Source organism: Lipotes vexillifer, unplaced genomic scaffold, assembly GCF_000442215.2.
Source record: "Lipotes vexillifer unplaced genomic scaffold, Lipotes_vexillifer_v1.1 scaffold625, whole genome shotgun sequence".
Taxonomy (NCBI): domain Eukaryota; kingdom Metazoa; phylum Chordata; class Mammalia; order Artiodactyla; family Lipotidae; genus Lipotes; species Lipotes vexillifer.
In genome coordinates, this window is record NW_006771655.1 from 61,235 (window position 1) to 80,656 (window position 19,422).

Here is a 19,422-nt window from a genome sequence, read left to right on the forward strand (position 1 = left end):
AATGACAAACTCATCTGTGGCGGTTGATGTCATCAAGGAAGGGTTTGAATTGGCAGAGGGCACAGGGAGGTTGCCTGGGTACTGGAAACGTTCTATATCTTGACTTGGGTGGTGGTTACATGGGTGTTTGTGCAAAACTTCACAGAAGATGCGTCCTTAAGATCCATGTAGTTTGTTGTACATAAAATGAACTGTGGCTGGTTCAAGCTATTCACAAAGTACGACAAGCCTTCAAATCATCATGCCTTCACTCATGCTGCTTTTTGCCCCTGGTACACTGTTTCCACTTATGAAAATCCCTTGTATTATTCAGTGATCAGTCCAGATACTGTACCTGCTGTAGACTGAAGGTGTCCCCACCCAAATTCACATGTTGAAATCTCATCCCCATTATTAGTTTGTTATTAGGGGGTGGGGTCTCTAGAAGAGATTAGGTCATGAAGGTGGAGCCCTCCTGAATGGAATTAGTGCGATTATGAAAGAGGCCTGGAAGAGCTCCCTCACCACTTCTGCCCTGTGAGGACCCAACGAGAAAGCAGCTGTCTACGAGCCCGGAAGAAAGTTGTCACCACACTGAAGCTGCCGGCACCTTGATCTTGGACTTCCAGCCTCCAGAACTGTGAGAGATACATTTCTGTTGTTTATAAGCCTCCAGCTCTATGGTATTTTGTTGTGGTAGCCCGAACGGACTAAAACAGCACCCTTTCCTTCCTCCTCTCAGTTACAACAGTTGTCACTCTAAAATGTAATTTCAGCATCTGCTTCACTTCCCAATCACCTACCCACTCCCCCACTCCCCCACTCACAATTAGACTGTGAGCCCCATAAAGCCAGACTGCAGATCCTGTTCTTACATTTTAAGATCCATGACCCTGGCAGTTCTTAATAAATGTTTGTTGGAGGAATAAGCCATAGACAAGCTCTGAGTTCTTTTGGGGTCTCACACACTGGCTGTAGGGAGGGGACACAGCTCTCGAGTCCTGCCAAGGACAAGAATCTCTAAGACTGACTCCTCTTTGGGATCTTAGAGCATCAGAGCTGGCTGTGAAAACCCCAGCTGGACAGCTTGGACCCAACTTTCCAATGCAGGGAGGCTTAGAAGCAACGCGTTTGTGTCTTGACATAATAAACTGCATTCGGAACACTCGATAGCTCTGCTTGTACCCCCAAGGCCAGGGTCCCAGATTCCGTGAGGGAGAACTTTTCCTAAAAATGCCTCCTGAAGGGTCGGTCAGGAACTAGAAGTCTTAGAGCCAGGATCAGTGCCGGTAAATACCGCCTACCTAACCTCCTGGCTGGAGAAACCGCATGTCTATGAAAACTGATTCGAAGGCTGGGGAGAACTGATCTGTGCAGGCAACGTGGGACACCAGAATGCCTATCAGCTGCCTCAGAAATCTCGTGAGTCTGTTTCTGTTTTGTAGATAAGTTCATTTGCATTATTTTTTTAGATTCCACATATAAGCGATATCATATGGTATTTGTCTTTCTCTGTCTGGCTTCACTTAGTATGATAATCTCTAGATTATAGAAAACAAACTTAGGGTTACCAATGGGGAAAGCGAGGGAGGGATAAATTAGGAGTTTGGGATTAACAGGTGCACACTACAATATATAAAATAGGCAGCGAACAAGGACCTACCGTATAGCACAAGGAACTATTCTCAATTTTTTTTAAATTTATTTTTGGCTGCGCTGGGGCTTCGTTGCTGTGCACAGGCTTTCTCTAGGTATGCGGGCTTAGTTGCTCCGCGGCACGTGGGATCTTCCCGGTCCAGGGCTTGAACCCGTGTCCCCTGCACTGACAGGCGGACTCTTAACCACTGCACCACCAGGGAAGTCCCTATACTCAATATTTTATAATAACCTATAAGGGAAAATAATCTGAAAAAGGATAGATTCGTACGTATAACTGAATCACTTTGCTGCACACCTGAAACTAACACAACATTGTAAACCAACTACGCTTCAATTTAAAAAAAAAAGACAGGAGGAAGAGACAAAAAAAAAAACAAGAAATCTCATGAAAGGGGGTCTCTGTCCATCTGTCCATGCCATCTTCGTTCTTACCTTCTGCTTCTCCCTGAGGCCAGTGCTCAGGACCCTGAGGCACACAGGAAGCCCCCTGTCAATTCCTCCCCAAATCCTACAGCTATGAGGAAGTCCTCACTCAAGAGACACTTTGGGCTGGCAGTCTAACAGCCCTGGTGGCTGTGGTTGATTTGTTCCAGCACATCTCCCGAGACCGGGTGAGGCCTGAGGGCCACCAGCAGTCCTGTTATCCGCACTGTATGTGATTGAGAGTGATGACCACACCCAAAGAAACCTTTGCATTTGACTGCCTGGTGGGGAGCCTTGGTGGGAGCTGTCAGGTTGCTGAGCACAGGTGGCTGCAGCTGCTTTGGCATTGAGGTAAGTCAGGGTAGAGGCCCAGCCTGCGTCTGCTGATGGTAGCCCTCCATCCCCAGGTTCTTTTAAAAGGCTATGCAGGGAATTCCCTGGCAGTGGTTAGGACTCCACACTTCCACTGCAGGGGGCACAGGTTCGATCCCTGGTCGGGGAACTAGGATCCCGCACGGCGTGGCATTTTGGGTCTTCAGTCGAATTCTGTGGTTGGAAGTAGCAGCTCCAGGCCAGATTTAGATACTTTCAAAGGCTGACCGGCCCCTTTCCTCTCCCTCCTGCTGTACAAAGTCTCTCAAAATATTTTGAGTCTTGAGATGCATCAAGTTTCAAGTTTCAGTTTATTTATGTATTGAGAGATAATTGACACATAACATCCTGTTTGTTTCAGGTAGTACAACACAATGATTCGCGACTTGTGTACATGGCGAAATGATCAGCGTGATGACTGTAGTGAACATCACTTCATGTGATTGCCAAATTTTATTTTCTTATGATAAGAACTTTCAAGATTCACTCACTCGGCAACTTTCGAAGACGCAATACAGTTTCAAGTTTCAGCTTCTAATTCTCTATTACCCGCCACCCTGACAACTGACTTGGCCTTGGGGACATTACCATAAAGGTCTGCAGTGGAATCCCAGGCAGCCGGACTCATAGGCAGCTGCTTCCCCTCAGGGTGTCTCCATCAGCCTCACTAGGATCAGGCTCACCCCCACCAGCGCAGAGATAGCAGGATCACCGGAGCTGGGACCTCAGAGCCTAGAACCAGTGCTTTGGTGAGTCGGTTGTGGCTGCGTGCTCATGGCAGGGTGCATCTCAGCCCTCACCTGCCCCGACAGGACCTTTTGGAAACTGTGGCCAAGTCTCCTAACAGCAGCTGGGTCTGTGCCTGGAGTGGGGAGGTACACCCAAAGTCTAACACCCACTGGGGGAGTTCACCCTCCGCGGGGCACAACGGGTGGAAGACACAGCCACAGCCCGTTTGCCAGCCAAGGGCATTTCTCCACCAGCCGATTGCAAAACTCTACCATCCTGTTCCCAACTGTGAAGACTTCGTGAAATTAACACTTGTTAAGTGGAGCACGGGGTGCAGGACGATGAGTGGGTTCAGCAACAGACCACGGAGAAATCGAAATAGGCAAGTTTATTACTCATGGGGCCTGGACCAAGCTCATAGCACACCTGGAGGGGCCCCAGGGGAGGTCAAGGCGGAGTGCAGACAGGGACTGGACTTGGCACACATCCCTTTATTAGGGTCCACGGGGGAGTGCTCTGGGGTTTCTAGGTTAGGACCAGATTGGTCAATCCAAACCCAAAGATCAGGGTTTTGGTAAGCTCACGGGGGTCCTGGCTAAGGGGCGTGTAAAGCTTACAGGCACTGGGAGGCAGGTGAGCTACTGATCACAAGGGCTGCGGGGCAGTCACTCCAGGGACTTACATTTGCTTGTGGCCGAGCGGCTGCTATAGGACATGTCCTTACACAAGGGGCTAGTGTCAGCTTAAGGTCCCTGCAGCCATCTGACCAAACACGATGGATGATGAGGCAGCAATACTAGAGAGCAGCTTACCTAAACTCTGGACGGGCTAAACTCTGGATGGATATACATCGAGTACATCTAGATGTGAACTTATTTTTAGTTATTCAGCTAGGCATATATTGCATGTCTATATATGCATATACATATATACATATATATTGCACACACATATGCATGTTAATGCACATCTTTTGTTAAATATGAGCCAATACATCTTTGAATATTTACTTTTCTTCCGTTTTTTCATTTTGTCTTTAAGGAGCTCCTGTTTGCTCTTCTCTCTTTTTTTGTTTTTTTGTTTTGTTTTTGGTGTTTTTGGCCGTGCTTTGCAGCGTGCAGGATCTTAGTTCCCTGACCAGGGATCGAACCCGTGCCCCCTGCAGTGGAAGCTTGGAGTCTTAACCACTGGACGCCAGGGAAGTCCCTGCTCTTCTCATTTTTATGTCTCTTCCCCCATTCTTTCACATTTTCCACCTCTCTATATACTGAATTCTGTGAATTGGCTTTTACGGTTCTGCCTTCCTGTTCCCATTTTCTTCAGCTGACTATAATCTGTTTGACATGTAGAATATTTTAATGCTGAGTTTTAAATTTCAGTGACTATATTTTTCATTTCTAGACACCCTATGTGGTTCTTTTCCCAAATAAGCCAGTTATCTTTCTTTGTGTCTTTGCTTTCATGCAGTTTTGATTTTTTGTTTTTCATCATTTTTCAAGACAGTCATTTTTATAGCATTTCAGATTTTTCTATCACCTTAAAAGACTTGAGGTTTTTATTTTCTTAAAATGTCTGTTGACTTTCTTCACATTTTATTATTCTGGATTATGAACTCATCTTGGGTTTGTATGTCAGAACCCTGGGAAACACAGGTTGAGGGTGTCTTTCTCCAAGAATAGTTTGTGTTTGCTTCTGTAAAGTTGCTTCAAAGACCAGGACAAATTTCTATGTTAATTGTTCAGTTTTTCAACCGGGGCATGAATAGAGCAAATTCACAATTCTAACTCATAAGAGGTGCAGGTCATGGCTTGTGAATCATCCGGGTAAATTCTTTCCCTCCCAGAGCCCAGGGGGAGACAATGAAATTGCTGGTTTCCAGATCCGGGGGGGGGGGGCTCTGTAATACTTGCCAGCAAACAAAAAACCAAATGGTATGTGGTACGGTGTATGGACTTCCGGTTGAGTAGTAATCCCAGTTATAACGTATATTAAAGACAAAAGGGTGTAATTTAGTGTGGAAACTCTTGACAGATGTCATCCTATATATTATGGTATCTGTGTCTACAAGTTCACAATTATGTTCAACTACAAATGCAGTTCAAAAATAAGTAAAATAAAATTCTGTTTATGTAGCATCTCCAGGAACATAGTCCCCACATACCCCTGGGATTGTTCTGTGGCTTATTCAGTCTGTTGTCTTAATGGTTTAAATTATTCACTTAGAGCTCAATAGCCACAGTTAATGTAGACACAGATACACTTCATAGTTAAGTTTATCCTATAAAAATAGATCCCTCTAGAGCATCATTACCCTTCTATCCTTAGTTTTAAGAGAATAAGCATTTCCTAGTTCTCCAAATTGGTAGGAAGGTCTGCCCACAGTGGCATTGGACTTCTTGCTGAAGGATTTTCCACGTTCACCAAATCCACAGGGTTTTCATTCCTAGATGTGTTGGGAATTCCTGATGAAAACCTTCTCTCTCACTTTATCCATACAGTTTCTCCCTGGTGTGAATTCTGTGGTGTCTGATGAGGTTCGCCTTCTGGGAGAACGTTTTCCCACAGTCAGAGCATTCGTAGGGCTTCTTGCCCATATGGGTTCTCTTGTGTATGATGAGGCAGGAGTTTTGGGAGAAAGCCTTCCCGCATTCGCTGCACTCATAGGGTTTCTCTCCGGTGTGAGTCCTCTGGTGAAGGATGAGGTGTGACTTCTGGAAGAAGGCTTTCCCACACTGGCTGCAGCCATAGGGCTTCTCTCCTGTGTGGATTCTGTAGTGGATAATGAGGCATGACTTCCGGGAGAAAGATTTCCCACATTCTTCGCAGCCATAGGGTTTCTCTCCCGTGTGGGATCTGTGGTGTTCGATGAGACGTGACTTGTGGGAGAAGATTTTCTCACAGTCTGAACACTTATAAGGCTTCTCTCCAGCCAGAATGGCCTCGGGTATGGAGAGGCTTGTTTCTGGGGAGAGCTTTTTACCGCATTTGCCGTTTCCGCTGGGTTTCTCGTCTGTGTGGTTTCCCGGACGTTTTTTGCTGAGGCAAACCTTCTCCTCTCTCAGGCCATCCCCCTGGTCATTGCATCCAGAGGACTTCTCATCCCTGTGGACTCTCTGATGGGTGACGAGTTCTGATCTATGGGAGAAGCCTTTCCCACATTTGATACATTTGTGGGGTTTCTCGTTACTGTCAGTTCTCTGATCAGCATTAAGTGCTTGGTCACGGCTTAAAGCATTTCTACATTGGTTACATTCACGTGGGTGTGCCCCAGAATGTGGAGTTTCCAGCTTAGAATAGAGAAATAAGTTCCCCTGTGCATCATATTCAAATCTCCTTCTTGCAAGGTACGCATTAGGAGTAACGCCTGCATTACCTGGCAAGGCTGCTCCACACGACTCGCACTTAGGGACCTGTTGTCCTGAAGAAACGACATTTGTGTTCAGACAGGTGTTTTTTTCGACTGTGTTACATGCGTTGTGCCCTTCTGTGGTCAATTTTTTCTTGTCTAGGAGTGCAACTTGCTTCAAAAGTTTGTCTTGGTGTTCCCGTTGTCTATCTACTTGGGTATCAACTTGCAAAACTTCTGGAAAGCTCCATCTGAGGATCTCTTCCTCCTTCATCCACGGTTCTTGCCCCTGCTCCAACCTGGAGATCACAGCTGGTTTGGTGACTTGACACCCCACGGAGACCAGGTGGCTGTAGTTCTCCAGCATCACATCCCGGTACAGGGTCCTCTGCGTAGGGTCCAGCTGCTGCCACTCCTTACGGGTGAAGCCCACAGCCACGTCTCTGAATGATAACGACCCCAAAGCAGGACCAATCCAGGGTAAGAAAACCTGAACTGTAATTGATGAATTGCTGGAGGCTCCATGTGGATGAGTCTGAGAATCAAAAACTCCAAGGACACCCCATCATGGGGGGGAGGGTCCCCACGCTTTTGTGAGTTTACCTCCAGGAGCCTGACCGGGTTCTCACAGTGAATACAGGAGAAAAATCGCCTCATACTTCCTGCAGGGGAAGGGGAGAGGTAACCATTTTTAAGTACACCAGAGCATTCTGGTTTCCTTAACAAGGTCTGCCCTCAGGAGAAACTAGTTAACCACAGCCTAAGCTGCTTGGGTCTTATCAGAACCTAACTGACCCAAGGGAGGGAAATACTCAACTTGCCCCAGAATGGAGTTTCCAGCTTAGAATAGAGAAATAAGTTCCCCTGTGCATCATATTCAAATCTCCTTCTTGCAAGGTACGCGTTAGGAGTAACGCCTGCATTACCCGGCAAGGCTGCTCCACACGACTCGCACTTAGGGACCTGTTGTCCTGAAGAAACGACGTTTGTGTTCAGACAGGTGTTTTTTTCGACTGTGTTACATGCGTTGTGCCCTTCTGTGGTCAATTTTTTCTTGTCTAGGAGTGCAGCTTGCTTCAAAAGTTTGTCTTGGTGTTCCCGTTGTCTATCTACTTGGGTATCAACTTGCAAAACTTCTAGGGAAAAAAATAAATAAGGACACAAACGTGTTATCTTTCCAGGAGCACATCGTAGAACTAAACTATTTCAGAAATGTTTGGAAGGAGGATTAACTTCGTGGTTTCAAACCTGATTGCCCAGATTAAATAATCATAATCATAATCCTACTACAAACACTTCCTACTCCCTTGGCTTCTGAAAATAAAAAAAAAAAAATGAGAACTGATAACAGATAAAACCCTGACGGTGAATATATGTAAGCTCTGCTATTATCAAGTCCGCACATTAAATTGGGAAGAAGGTGAAAACACACACAAGAGAAAAACTAGAGGATAGTGGACTCAAGGCATTGACTTGCTGATGAACCAGGTCACCAAGAGAAAAAGAAACCCCAATGTGTGTCAATTACCAATCTCCATGGTGAAAGCATTCCCCAATGTGACCAATTTGAGGATGACATCACAGAATGCAGAGCCAGAGGATTCTGCCACCATTGGCCATCACAGGCCGGTACTAGCTCTAGCATCCCTAGGTAAGGGGAAGACATAATAAGGAGGCCCCATCAGGAGATAAGGGGATTTAGGAATTATGAATGAAGACTAAAGACAGACCAGAGATTTCAGGGGACTCTAGGGAGAAGGGTGTTTAGGAAATAGGAGCAAAGGACTCGGGCTGAACGAAGTGTGAGTTCCCCTCACTTTATTCCTAGGTTGCAAATAGGCTTTTCTCTCACCTGCACTTCCCACCTTAACTTCCCCTCCATTCTGTATATCAAATTAATTTTCTCAAAGCATCAAGTTCTTTAACTGTTAAAGGAATTCTCCTAGAGTCAGAGGTCCATTCTGCAGTGATTTATTCTCATATGGATCTACGTGGTCTTTACAATGCCCAGTATATCGACACAAGATAAGTACCGTAGAACCGAATGCAAGCCATCCTTGCCCTGGGAAGATTCCCTGTTGTGTTCTCATTGCTCAGATGACCGTTTTCTTCATTTGGTTCCTTTAAAACCAAATCTGGCCGACAACGCTACCCTACGTGTCCCCTTCCCATATGCCTGCAGATCAGCCCCTCCACTAAACCCATACTGACATTCCTTGGGCAGGTTGGTTTCCACAGCACTGTGGAATCTACTTGGAGAATCTTAACTCTCAGATTCTTCATCCTATGCTTAGATCTTTATTTGCTTTTCCTTTACTTATATTTTAAACCACAAATACCCCGCTATTTCACCTTGGGCACTAATACCCAGTGGAACCATGAAAATTCCTGTGTTTAGAAATATTTATGTTCCCTGAGCCCCACTGCTGAATTCCTAAGAGACAAAATCAATGCCTAGTGATCTTCCCCAGCAGGATTTTCTGGGTTGGTACCCAGCCAGGGGGCATTTTTAAAGCTCCCCCAGTGAGTCTCGTGTACCCCCCTGATTAATAACAACTGCCCTGAACAAATGCTTGATAAAGGATCCTTGTCCTAGACAGTAGAGGGGGTTAGTCAATATATACTATGTGTGTCCTGCAGAAATAAACATGAATAAAACGAAGGCTCAGCTCCCCGTGGGATCACACTGAGATGGGGGAAAAGCTTCAGTTATAACGTATCAGACAAAATGGGGACATGTTACATGGTCTTCTTGAAAGAAGATGAATTTAAAGTCATATAAAAGGTAGAAAATAACTAAGGCATTGAAAGAAAAGACAACTAAAATAAAAATGAGTGACACAAAATAACACAGTTATTTTAAAATAGGACAAATCTATGAACCCCTGAAAGCATGAGAAAGCCTGTTTTATAACCATGGGGACAAGCATAAGCCTGAAGATTCTAGAGAAAGACTGAGAAAGCAAGGTCTTAGAAGGGGGCAGCGGAATAGAATGAATGGATAAACTTTAAAAGAATATGTCTTTCTCTAAAATCCAGGGAAAGGAGAGTAATCATGCAGTGATGCGTGATGTATGCAGGTAGCAGGAATCATTTGGGCATTTCAAGGTCTTGAGTAAGATGTCCATAGCTGCTTGCAAAGATCCAAGGCTTTTAACACAGTTGTGTGAAACAAAAATAATCTGAGGTTCTGCTTTGTGACCTCCTGGAATCTCATGTCCATTGTCCCCCTCCAGGCTGGTTCTCTCTCACCTGGAAAGCTCCATCTGAGGATCTCTTCCTCCTTCATCCACGGTTCTTGCCCCTGCTCCAACCTGGAGATCACAGCTGGTTTGGTGACTTGACACCCTATTCAGAAGAAATAGTTACAAGATTTATGCTGAGCCACCTGGGCCATCCAAGGAAGCAGAAGGCTCAGGCTGCCTAATGAACATTTACATCTCAGCCAAAGAATAGCTATCTCACTTGGGAGGAAAATTCACAGATAATCCAGGTAAGATGAGAACAAGACTTACTGATGGTTGAAACCCAAGGCCAAACATTTTTAGTACTTAACAGGGTCTTACGTAACAGAGAAAAGAAAGGAGCTCAGACATAAGCGGTGGGCAGGGGGGACACAGGAAGCCTTCCTCACCCACGGAGACCAGGTGGCTGTAGTTCTCCAGCATCACATCCCGGTACAGGGTCCTCTGCGTAGGGTCCAGCTGCTGCCACTCCTTACGGGTGAAGCCCACAGCCACGTCTCTGAATGATAACGACCCCTGGAACAGCACACTCCTGATTAATCTGGAGCGCTCAGCACAGAGTATTATGGCAAAGGTGTAGAGGAGATGGATCTTACCACCTTCGGAGGTCAGGTTTCCCCATGTTAAGTTATATAGGAAGCTTAGCATGCCCCTGACTTTGTACGACATTTCGTGGGAGAGAAGAAAAAAGATCGTTAGAAAATATCTCACTTCTGGATCTCTATTCATCCATTCATCCATCCATCCATTCAGTGAGCAAGCATCTACAGAAGACCAGGTATGTCACTGGTGTTCTGCATGGTGCTTGGGGTTGAAAGCTCAATGCCACATTGCTTCTGTTCTAGGGCATTTGTAGTCTGGTGGAGTGAGATGAATGTAAGAGACTGCTGTGTGGTAACAATACACTGAAGGCTATGATGGAAGTACATTTAAGTACAGAACAGAGACAAAAAGAAGACAGCAGTCAAATTCAACATCCTGATGTCAAGTTAAGCCTCATTGGAGGTCACATGTCAGCAGAATCATGAAAAATAAATTGTGTTCTGATGTTTGAAGGATATTCCTATCAAGAGGCACAGCCTGAGCAAAGGCAAGGAAAATCTGGTAGGAACTGCAAATATATGACAGTAAAGAATGACAGTATAATAGAGTATAAGGGGAATGTGTATATGTGTGTGTGTGTGTGTGTGTGTGTGTGTGTGTGAGAGAGAGAGAGAGAGAGAGAGAGAGAGAGAGAGAGAGGTCAGATCATAGGACAAACAAAGGGTTTTTCATACATGCAATGGGGACTCCATCACAGTACTTAAGAAGGGGAGTTACCAAAGACAAACTGATGTGGAAGATCACTGCATCACTGAGGTGGGAATCACTGGGAGGGAGAGAATGAATAAAATTCAGGTACAATTATAGGGAATTCCCTGGCAGCCCAGTGGCTAGGACTCCGTGTTTCCACTGCAGGGGGCACGGGTTGGGGAACTAAGATCCTGCAAGTCACGTGGCGCAGCCAAAAAAATAATAATAATAAAAATAAAGTTCGGGTACAATTAATAATCATCAACATGTGATATGGTCAAAATTAAGGTGGCAACAAGAGGAAAGCAGAGAGGATTCCACATACACAGAACAGGGCTTGGCTCCCCTTCCCTTTCACCCTCCTCTTCTCCCTCTCTGAATGAATTAAGGACCAAAATTACAATTTTAATTTATACTGAGTATTTTATATATATATATATATATATATATATATAAAATGTTAGTGTGTAAATCATTTTAAATATTGGTTTAGAAGTTAAAAGGCTAAAGTGTAAGAATAATTATCTCAGATTTGTTAATGGACACAATATAAAAGGAAGTAAAACCTGTCAACAAAGTGGAGGGGGGAGTAAAGTGCACAGTTTCTGTATGTGATTGAAGTTAAGTTGTTATCAGGTTAAAATAGACTGTTAACACTATTAAATATTCAATGAAAGCCTCATGGTAACCACAAAATCTACAGTAGGTACACAAAAATAAAGAGAAAAAATCAAAAGTATATCACTACGAAAACTATCCTCAAACCACAACAAAGAGAGGAAGAGACGAACAAGAGAACTACAAAACAGAAAACAATTAGCAAAATGGCAATAGTAAGTCCTTACCTATCAATAATTACTTTAAATATAAGTGAACTAAACTCCTCAAATTAAAACACATACTGTGGGGCTTCCCTGGTGGCGCAGTGGTTGAGAGTCTGCCTGCCGATGCAGGAGACACGGGTTCGTGCCCTGGTCCGGGAAGATCCCACATGCCGCGGAGCGGCTGGGCCCGTGAGCCATGGCCGCTGAGCCTGCACGCCCGGAGCCTGTGCTCCGCAACGGGAGAGGCCACAACAGTGAGAGGCCCGCATAACACAAAAACAAACAAACAAACAAACAAAACCACATACTGTGGCCAAATGGATAAAAAAGCAAGACCGAACAATTTTCTGTCCACAGGAGACTCACTTTAGATATAAGGGCACATATTGGGTGAAGGGATGGAGAAAGATATTCCATGCAGATGGTAATCAAAAGAGAGCAGGTCTGGCTATACTTATATCAGACAAAATAGACTTTAAGTCAAAAAACCTATCACAAGAGACAAAATCACATAATTATAAAAGGGTCCATTCAACAGGAAGATGTAACAATTATGTATGCACAGACCATCAAAGCACCTAAATATGTGAAGCAACATGGACAAGAAGAGAGAAATAGACAGCAATACAATAATAGTAGCAGACTTAAATACTCCATTCTCATCCAGACAGAAAACCAACAAGGAAAGAGCAGAACTGAACAACACTATAGACCAAATAGCCCTAAAAGATATATAAAGAACATTCTACCCAACAGCAGCATAATACTCATTCTTCTCAAGAGCACACAGAACGTTCTCCAGGATGGATCATATGTTAGGACATGAAAACAAATCTTAACAAATTTAAGAAGACTGAAATTATTCACAAAGCTAGAAATCAATAATAGTAATGAAAATGGGAAAAAAAATTAATACATGGAAATTAAATAACCACACTCTTAAACACCATTGGGTCAAAGAAGAAATCAAAAAGGAAATTAGAAAATATCTCAAGACAAATGAAAATGAAAACATAACAAACCAAAACTTAGGAGACATAGCAAAAGCAGCACTAAGAGGCAAGTTTATAGCAATAAACACCTACTTTTAAAAATAAGATACCAAATAAACAACCTAACTTTGCACCTTTAGAAAAAGAACAAACTAAGCCCAAATTAGCAGGGTTTTTTGAAAAGATAAAATTGAGAAACCCTTAGCTAGACTAAGGGGAAAAAAAGAGAAGACTGGAATATATAAAATCAGAAATGAAAGAGGAGACATTACAACTCATGCCACAGAAATAAAAAGGATCATAAGGGGCTTCCCTGGCGGCGCAGTGGTTGAGAGTCCGCCTGCCGATGCAGGGCACACGGGTTCGTGCCCCGGTCCGGGAAGATCCCACATGCCGCGGAGCGGCTGGGCCCGTGAGCCATGGCCGCTGAGCCTGCGCGTCCGGAGCCTGTGCTCCGCGACGGGAGAGGCCACAACAGTGAGAGGCCCGCGTACCGCAAAAAACAAAACAAAACAAAACAAAAAAGGATCATAAGGACTATGATGAGCAATTATACACCAACAAATTGGACAACCTAGGAGAAATGGATACATTTCTAAAAACAATACAACCTACTAATACTGAATCAAGAAGAAACAGAAAAGCCTGAGCAGACCAGTAACAAAGAGAATGAAGAAGTAACCAAAAAACTGTCAAGCTGTCAACAAAGCCCAGGAACTTTATGAGTGAATTCTACCAAAAATTCAAAGAAGAATTTGTACCAATCTTTCTTAAACTCTTCCAAAAAACAGAAGAGGGAATCCTTCCAAACTCATTCTATGAGGCCAGCATCATCCTGATATCAAAACCAAAGATACCACAAGAAAACTCAGGCCAATATCCCTGATAAACACAGATGCAGAAATCCTCAACAAAAGACTAACACAGCAAATTCAACAGCACATTAAAGGAATCATAAACCATGACCAAGTAGGATTTATCCCTGGGATGCAAGGATGGTTCAACATATGAAAACCAATCACTGTGATTCACTACATTAACACAAGGAAGGATAAAAGTCACATAATCATCTCAACAGATGCATAAAAAGCATTTGACAAAATTCAACACCCTTTTATCATAAAACCTCTCAACAAATTAGGTATAGAAGGAACTCACCTCAACACAATAAAGGCCATTTATGAAAAGCCCACAGCTAACACCATACTCAATGGTGAAAAGCTGAAAGCTTTCCCTCTAAGTTCTGGAACAGGGCAAGGATGCCCACTCTTGCCTCTCCTATTCAACACAGCACTGGAAGTCCAGCCAGAGCAGTTAGGCAAGAAAAAGAAATAAAAGGCATCCACATCAGAAATGAGGAAATAAAGGTATCTGTTTGCAGATGTTATCTTAGTGCAGGGTATCAAAGAGATGTCTATATTCCCATTTCATTGCAGCATTATTCACAATAACCCAAGAGATGGAAACAGCCCAAGTGTCCATCAGTGGGTGGATGGATAAAGAAAATGTGGTATATATAATACAATGAAATATTATTCAGCCATGAGAAAGAAAATCCCACCATTTGTGACAACATAAATGGACCTGAAGGACATTATGCTAAGTGAAATAAGCCGGACAAAGAAGGACAAATACCACAATGATCTCACTCTTATGAGGAATCCAAAATAGTCAAATTCATAGAATTAAAGAGTAGCATGGTGGTTACCAGGGGCTGGGAGGAGGGGGAAATTGGAAGGTTGGTCAAAGGATTCAAAGTTTCAGATATGGAAGATAAGAAACTTCTGGAGATCTACTGTGCAGCATCATGCCTGTGTTTAACAATACTGTATTGTATACCTAAAAATTTGCTAAGAGGATAGATCTTATGTTAAATGCTCCTACCTCAATAGAAAAAAGTTATAAAGGTGGGGGGAGGGGAATTTTTGGAGGCAATGGATAAGTTTATGGCCTTAACCATGGTGATGGTTTCATGGGTGACACTTATCTGTAAACTCATCAAATTGTGTACATTAAAGATGTACAGACTGAATGTCAATCATACCTCAAAGTGGTTTAAAAAAATAAAAATCTCTAAGTCACTTTTAAACAGTAAAAAAAAAAATTTTAATCTCTCTTTAACCTAATCTATCCAAAATATAATTTCAACATATCATAATTATTTTAAAATCACTGATATAGTTTTCATTCTTTTTTAATCATATCACATCTTCAAAACCTGGTGTGTATTTTCCACTTAAGGTACATCTCAATTCAGACACTATTTTCAATTTCACTTGGGTGAAATGTAGTCCTATCAAAACAAAGTTGTGTTTCCTGAAAAAATATTTACTCTGATTCAGTTTTTAAATTGAAATGTAATTTAAAAATTCAGAACCACAGTCCCATTAACCACACTTTGGATGCTCAGTATCTACTTGTGGCTACTGGCTACCGTGATGGACAATGCATGTCTAGAACACATCAATACTACTGGATTCCTTTGCTGGGAATTTGCTATTGGTAGATAAAACTACAGTTTAATCATTAAGGGCCCAGTTCTATGTCTGTCTGTCTGCCTGCATTCAGATCCCAACTCTATCGCCTCATGGATTTTAACATCTCTAGCCTCAGTTTGTTCATCTGTAAAATGAGGGAAGGAGTTAATGGTAGTATCTATCTCACAGGTTTATTCATGAAACAATATACGAAAAACTCAGAGACTGGCACATAAGTGCTCAACAGATAGTTTTATAAGTTTTATTGTCATTATCTTTATCACACAGAGCCATAACAGGGAGAAGCTCCCAGTGAGACTTGGTTTCCTACAAAACAAAAGTTTCCCCCAGAAGACACCAAATGAAACCTCCAGCTTCACATACAGGTCTGACAGCCTCATGCTGTGGTCAGCTCTCTCCTCTGAGGAGGCTGTGGCGTCACCACCTCGTTTTCAACCTCTCAGATTGGTCCTGTCCCAGATGTTCCTGGTATCAGATATCCAGATAGTCCTAGCTTTATTAAGCACAGGCACTCCCATCAGGACAGGTCCCTACACCTGAAACTAACACAACACTGTAAGTCAACTACACTTCAATTAAAAAAAAAAAAAAAAAAAAAGCGCCTGTAGATAGAGCATTCTGCAGCAAAAAAGACAGGTCCCTGAGCTCAAAACCAACATCCTGTAAATGCTTGCCTTCCTGGAGTGGACAGCTGCAATGTTTATCCACCAGGTCTCATCTTCCTCTGGGACTAACATCCTCCTTCCTCCCCACCCCAAGCACATGGTGCTCCTGGGAGCGCCCCTCTGCAGACCCAGCCCCTCAGCCCTTGAACTAAGCTGGACCAATCCCAATCTTTCCCAAAGATCTTTCAAACTGGCCCTATGAAAGGAGACTTGGTCCCATTCTGCGGCAGAACTTGTCGATGTGAGAGCTGATGGCCACCCTATTTCCGGCCATACGGATGAAGTCGGCATGAGAAAAGGAGTCACAGAAACAGGGATGAGAGAACAAGAGAGACACGTGGTGAGATCTGGGTCCCTGGGCGGAACTCTCCCAGTCCCGGCTGCACGCCTGCTCTTCCCAGTTTGGGGTGCCGCCTAGATTTTTGTCTTTGTCCTCAACTAGCTCTAGCTGGGTTTCGCGCTCTTGTTAACTTCCAGGATTCTGACCAGCACTTCATCCCTAGAGCCCGGGGTAAGGAGGGAGGCCCTTTAGGAACAGAGGCATGTGAGAATGACTGGCAGAACACAACGATATCATGATGTCTGAAGAAAGATAATGACGACCAGTGAGAAAGGACGCAAGGGAGGTCAAGGGCAATGGGTGAGGTCTAAGTCACGGAGAGATAAGGAGCTCGCACAATCTCCCCTCCTGCCCCTGCCGAAGACGGAAGCTTTGAGCTGTTTAAGCTCCATCTGTGTCAAAAATTATTATGAACAGCAGTTTGAAGAACATGCCACTCACTTGTCCCTCCAGATCATTCAGTGTTTTATCTAGGTAAGTGCGAACCGTAACACAGCTGTTTATATAGACCTGAGTGTTTGGATTCCTCCAACAACTGTAATCACAGATTTCTGCACTGGCACAACATCCATTCTTTATACTGGAAAAAAAAAAAGTCACAGGAGATCTGCTGTTGTGTTTATTTGAATGTTGCTGTTATTGAGGAACCTGCCTGCTATATCTCACGTATGAAGACCCATCACATAAATGTCTAAATATCCTAAAAAGCTTTATTTCCCCTGAGAAGGTGATATGCTTGTCCCAGACAACACAAGTCACATATGGGATGGAATCTGTCTTTTTAAAGTGCCGGGCATGTCAGGCATAAATTTAGAGGGCAGCTAATAAACCCCAGCAGCCTCTGTACTGCCTCCACCCTGCCTTTCCCAAGGCCTTGATCGTCCACTCTCTTCCTGTTTTCACGGATCCTGATTTCTGTTTGCATTGTGTTTGATTGGATCAATTCTTACAAGCATCCTGAAATCCATGGTAAAACAAAAAGCGCAGTTGAAAGAAATGCCACACTCACCTGGCACATGGTCCTTCCTTGCTGGTCTGGGAAAAGCAGACACCTGTGGAGGCAGAGATTGGGGTGGGGGGAGGAGAGAACATGAGAGGCCAAGCTTGCCTCGAGCCTCAGAATCAACTGCTCTAACGCCCCAGGCACGGGGTGGCATGGGGGCTCCTCCCAAGAACCCCGTTTATCAGAGCAAAGCCCTCACTTTGGAATGTGATGGGGACCCAACTTTGAGGCTTGAACCTGAATTATTTTTCTACTTAATGAATACACATCCCTGAGTCGCAGTAATCAATGTGCAATTTACTACCCTCCCCTGCCACTACCCAGAAATTTAATTAATAGAAATTTATTCTGAAGAAACAGTCATGAGTTCGGGCAAAGATTTAGCAGCCAAGATATTTATTACAATCTGGTAAAACTCTGAAAAAACAGAAATAACTAAATATCCAACTATAGAGGACAAGTTAAATGAATATACCACAACCACAGAGAAATAAACATCATGTAGCTAATAAAAATAAAACCATAGAAGACAATTCATTGATCGTATACTGGCAACTGAAAAAGGTGGTTGAAAACTATTTGATCTCACAGACACACACACACACACACTCACTCACACAGAACAGTCTCTGAAACGATGTAAGACAAAATGCAAGTAGTAGTTAGCTTTGCATAGTTGGATAATGCCCAATTTTATATTTTTTTCTTTGTACTTAGATGAATTTTCTAAGCTCTTCTATGACAAATGGGCATTTCATATATGATCATGTCTTTAAACTTATCATTTTAAAAATGGCTGTAGCCTACTAATCTTCTAACCCAAAGCTTCTATCACCATTCCTGCCCCTGGTGTTGAGGAAATTCACAGGAAAATATAAAAATGGGTTCTAGAAGGCGGAGTCCATTCAGTGGCACTTAGCTAAGGCAACTGGAGGTCTATTAACCTGGGGCGCTCAGTTCTATCCGTGGATCCTGCTAAGTTTCGTTTGCTTCTCCTCTCGTAGTTGTAGTTTCTCGACAGTAAATTTTATTATTAAGACCTGTTCTGGGCTGAACTGTGCTGATCTCTGCCCAGGAAGTGGTCCCGGTCTGGCTCTGCCACTTACCAAATATGGGACAAGATCTGATGACTTCTCCCGAGCCCTCCTCCTTTCCTCATTTTCCCAGGGAACCGGAACACGAAGGTTCAGGAGCAAATTTACTGTGGCTGGAAGCATCAACTGGACCCCACACCTATCTCTCCTGAATAGACACGAGGTTGGTCCTAGGTAAGTTCCTACTCAGGATAGAGACACACTGGAGTTTGATCCAAGAATTCTGCAGAGACACTAAAACTCTAGAATCACAGAAACTCCATAAAGAATTCTGAGGGTGTCTTTTTTTAAAAAAATTGGAGGCTACCTAAGTGCTTAAAAATAAGAGATTGGTTAATAAATTATGATACAATTAAAGCATGCCAAGCTATGAATCAACTTAAAATATTATAAATATCTGACATGGAATGATCTTCCAACAACACCAGCAAGTGAAAAAAGCAGGATACATAGCATATGATTCACAGATACGTAACAGGAGAATGGATGGGATTTTTTCCCACGTGCCTGGAAATGTTAGCTAAATCCCAAACACCCCAAGTTCTAAGGAGGAGCTTCCAGACACACCCTAACAGATTCCTTCCTTTGGGGCAGGGAAATTATCAAAGGAGAGCTGTCTATTGAGCAAGTGTACCGTGAGGCTTGCCTCCCGTCCTAGTTGGGGACTGCTCCCCTTGCAAGCCAAGAGGGGGTGTGTTCCAAGAAAACTGTTCATGGGTGCTGGAGGGAGCCTGGAAAAAGGGAGAACTACACCCCCAGGCTGGCGTATGTCCAGCTTTGAATGTTTAGGGCATGCAGGAACCCAGAAACAGGAGCCAGCTTTCCAGCTGAAGAATTCAGAAGTCAGAGGCTCCCCACGGCAGCCAGGGGAGGGGAGGGCGCAGGAGCGGAAGCCAGCTGCACGTTTGCTGGATCAAGGATGGGAGGGTTCCCGGGAGAGCCAAGTGGATGGTGGGGAAG

The 19,422-nt window shown here is 43.7% G+C and overlaps 1 protein-coding gene across 1 annotated transcript; it reads right to left on the reverse strand.

Annotated features, from left to right (window-relative positions):
* Positions 1 to 5,579: 5,579 nt before the first annotated feature.
* Positions 5,580 to 10,422, reverse strand: LOC103080173 (gastrula zinc finger protein XlCGF49.1-like). The gene is given in 4 exon segments (XM_082931221.1): positions 5,580 to 6,297; positions 6,808 to 6,949; positions 9,761 to 9,856; positions 10,143 to 10,422. Coding segments are annotated over 4 exon segments (1,236 nt in total).
* Positions 10,423 to 19,422: the final 9,000 nt, after the last annotated feature.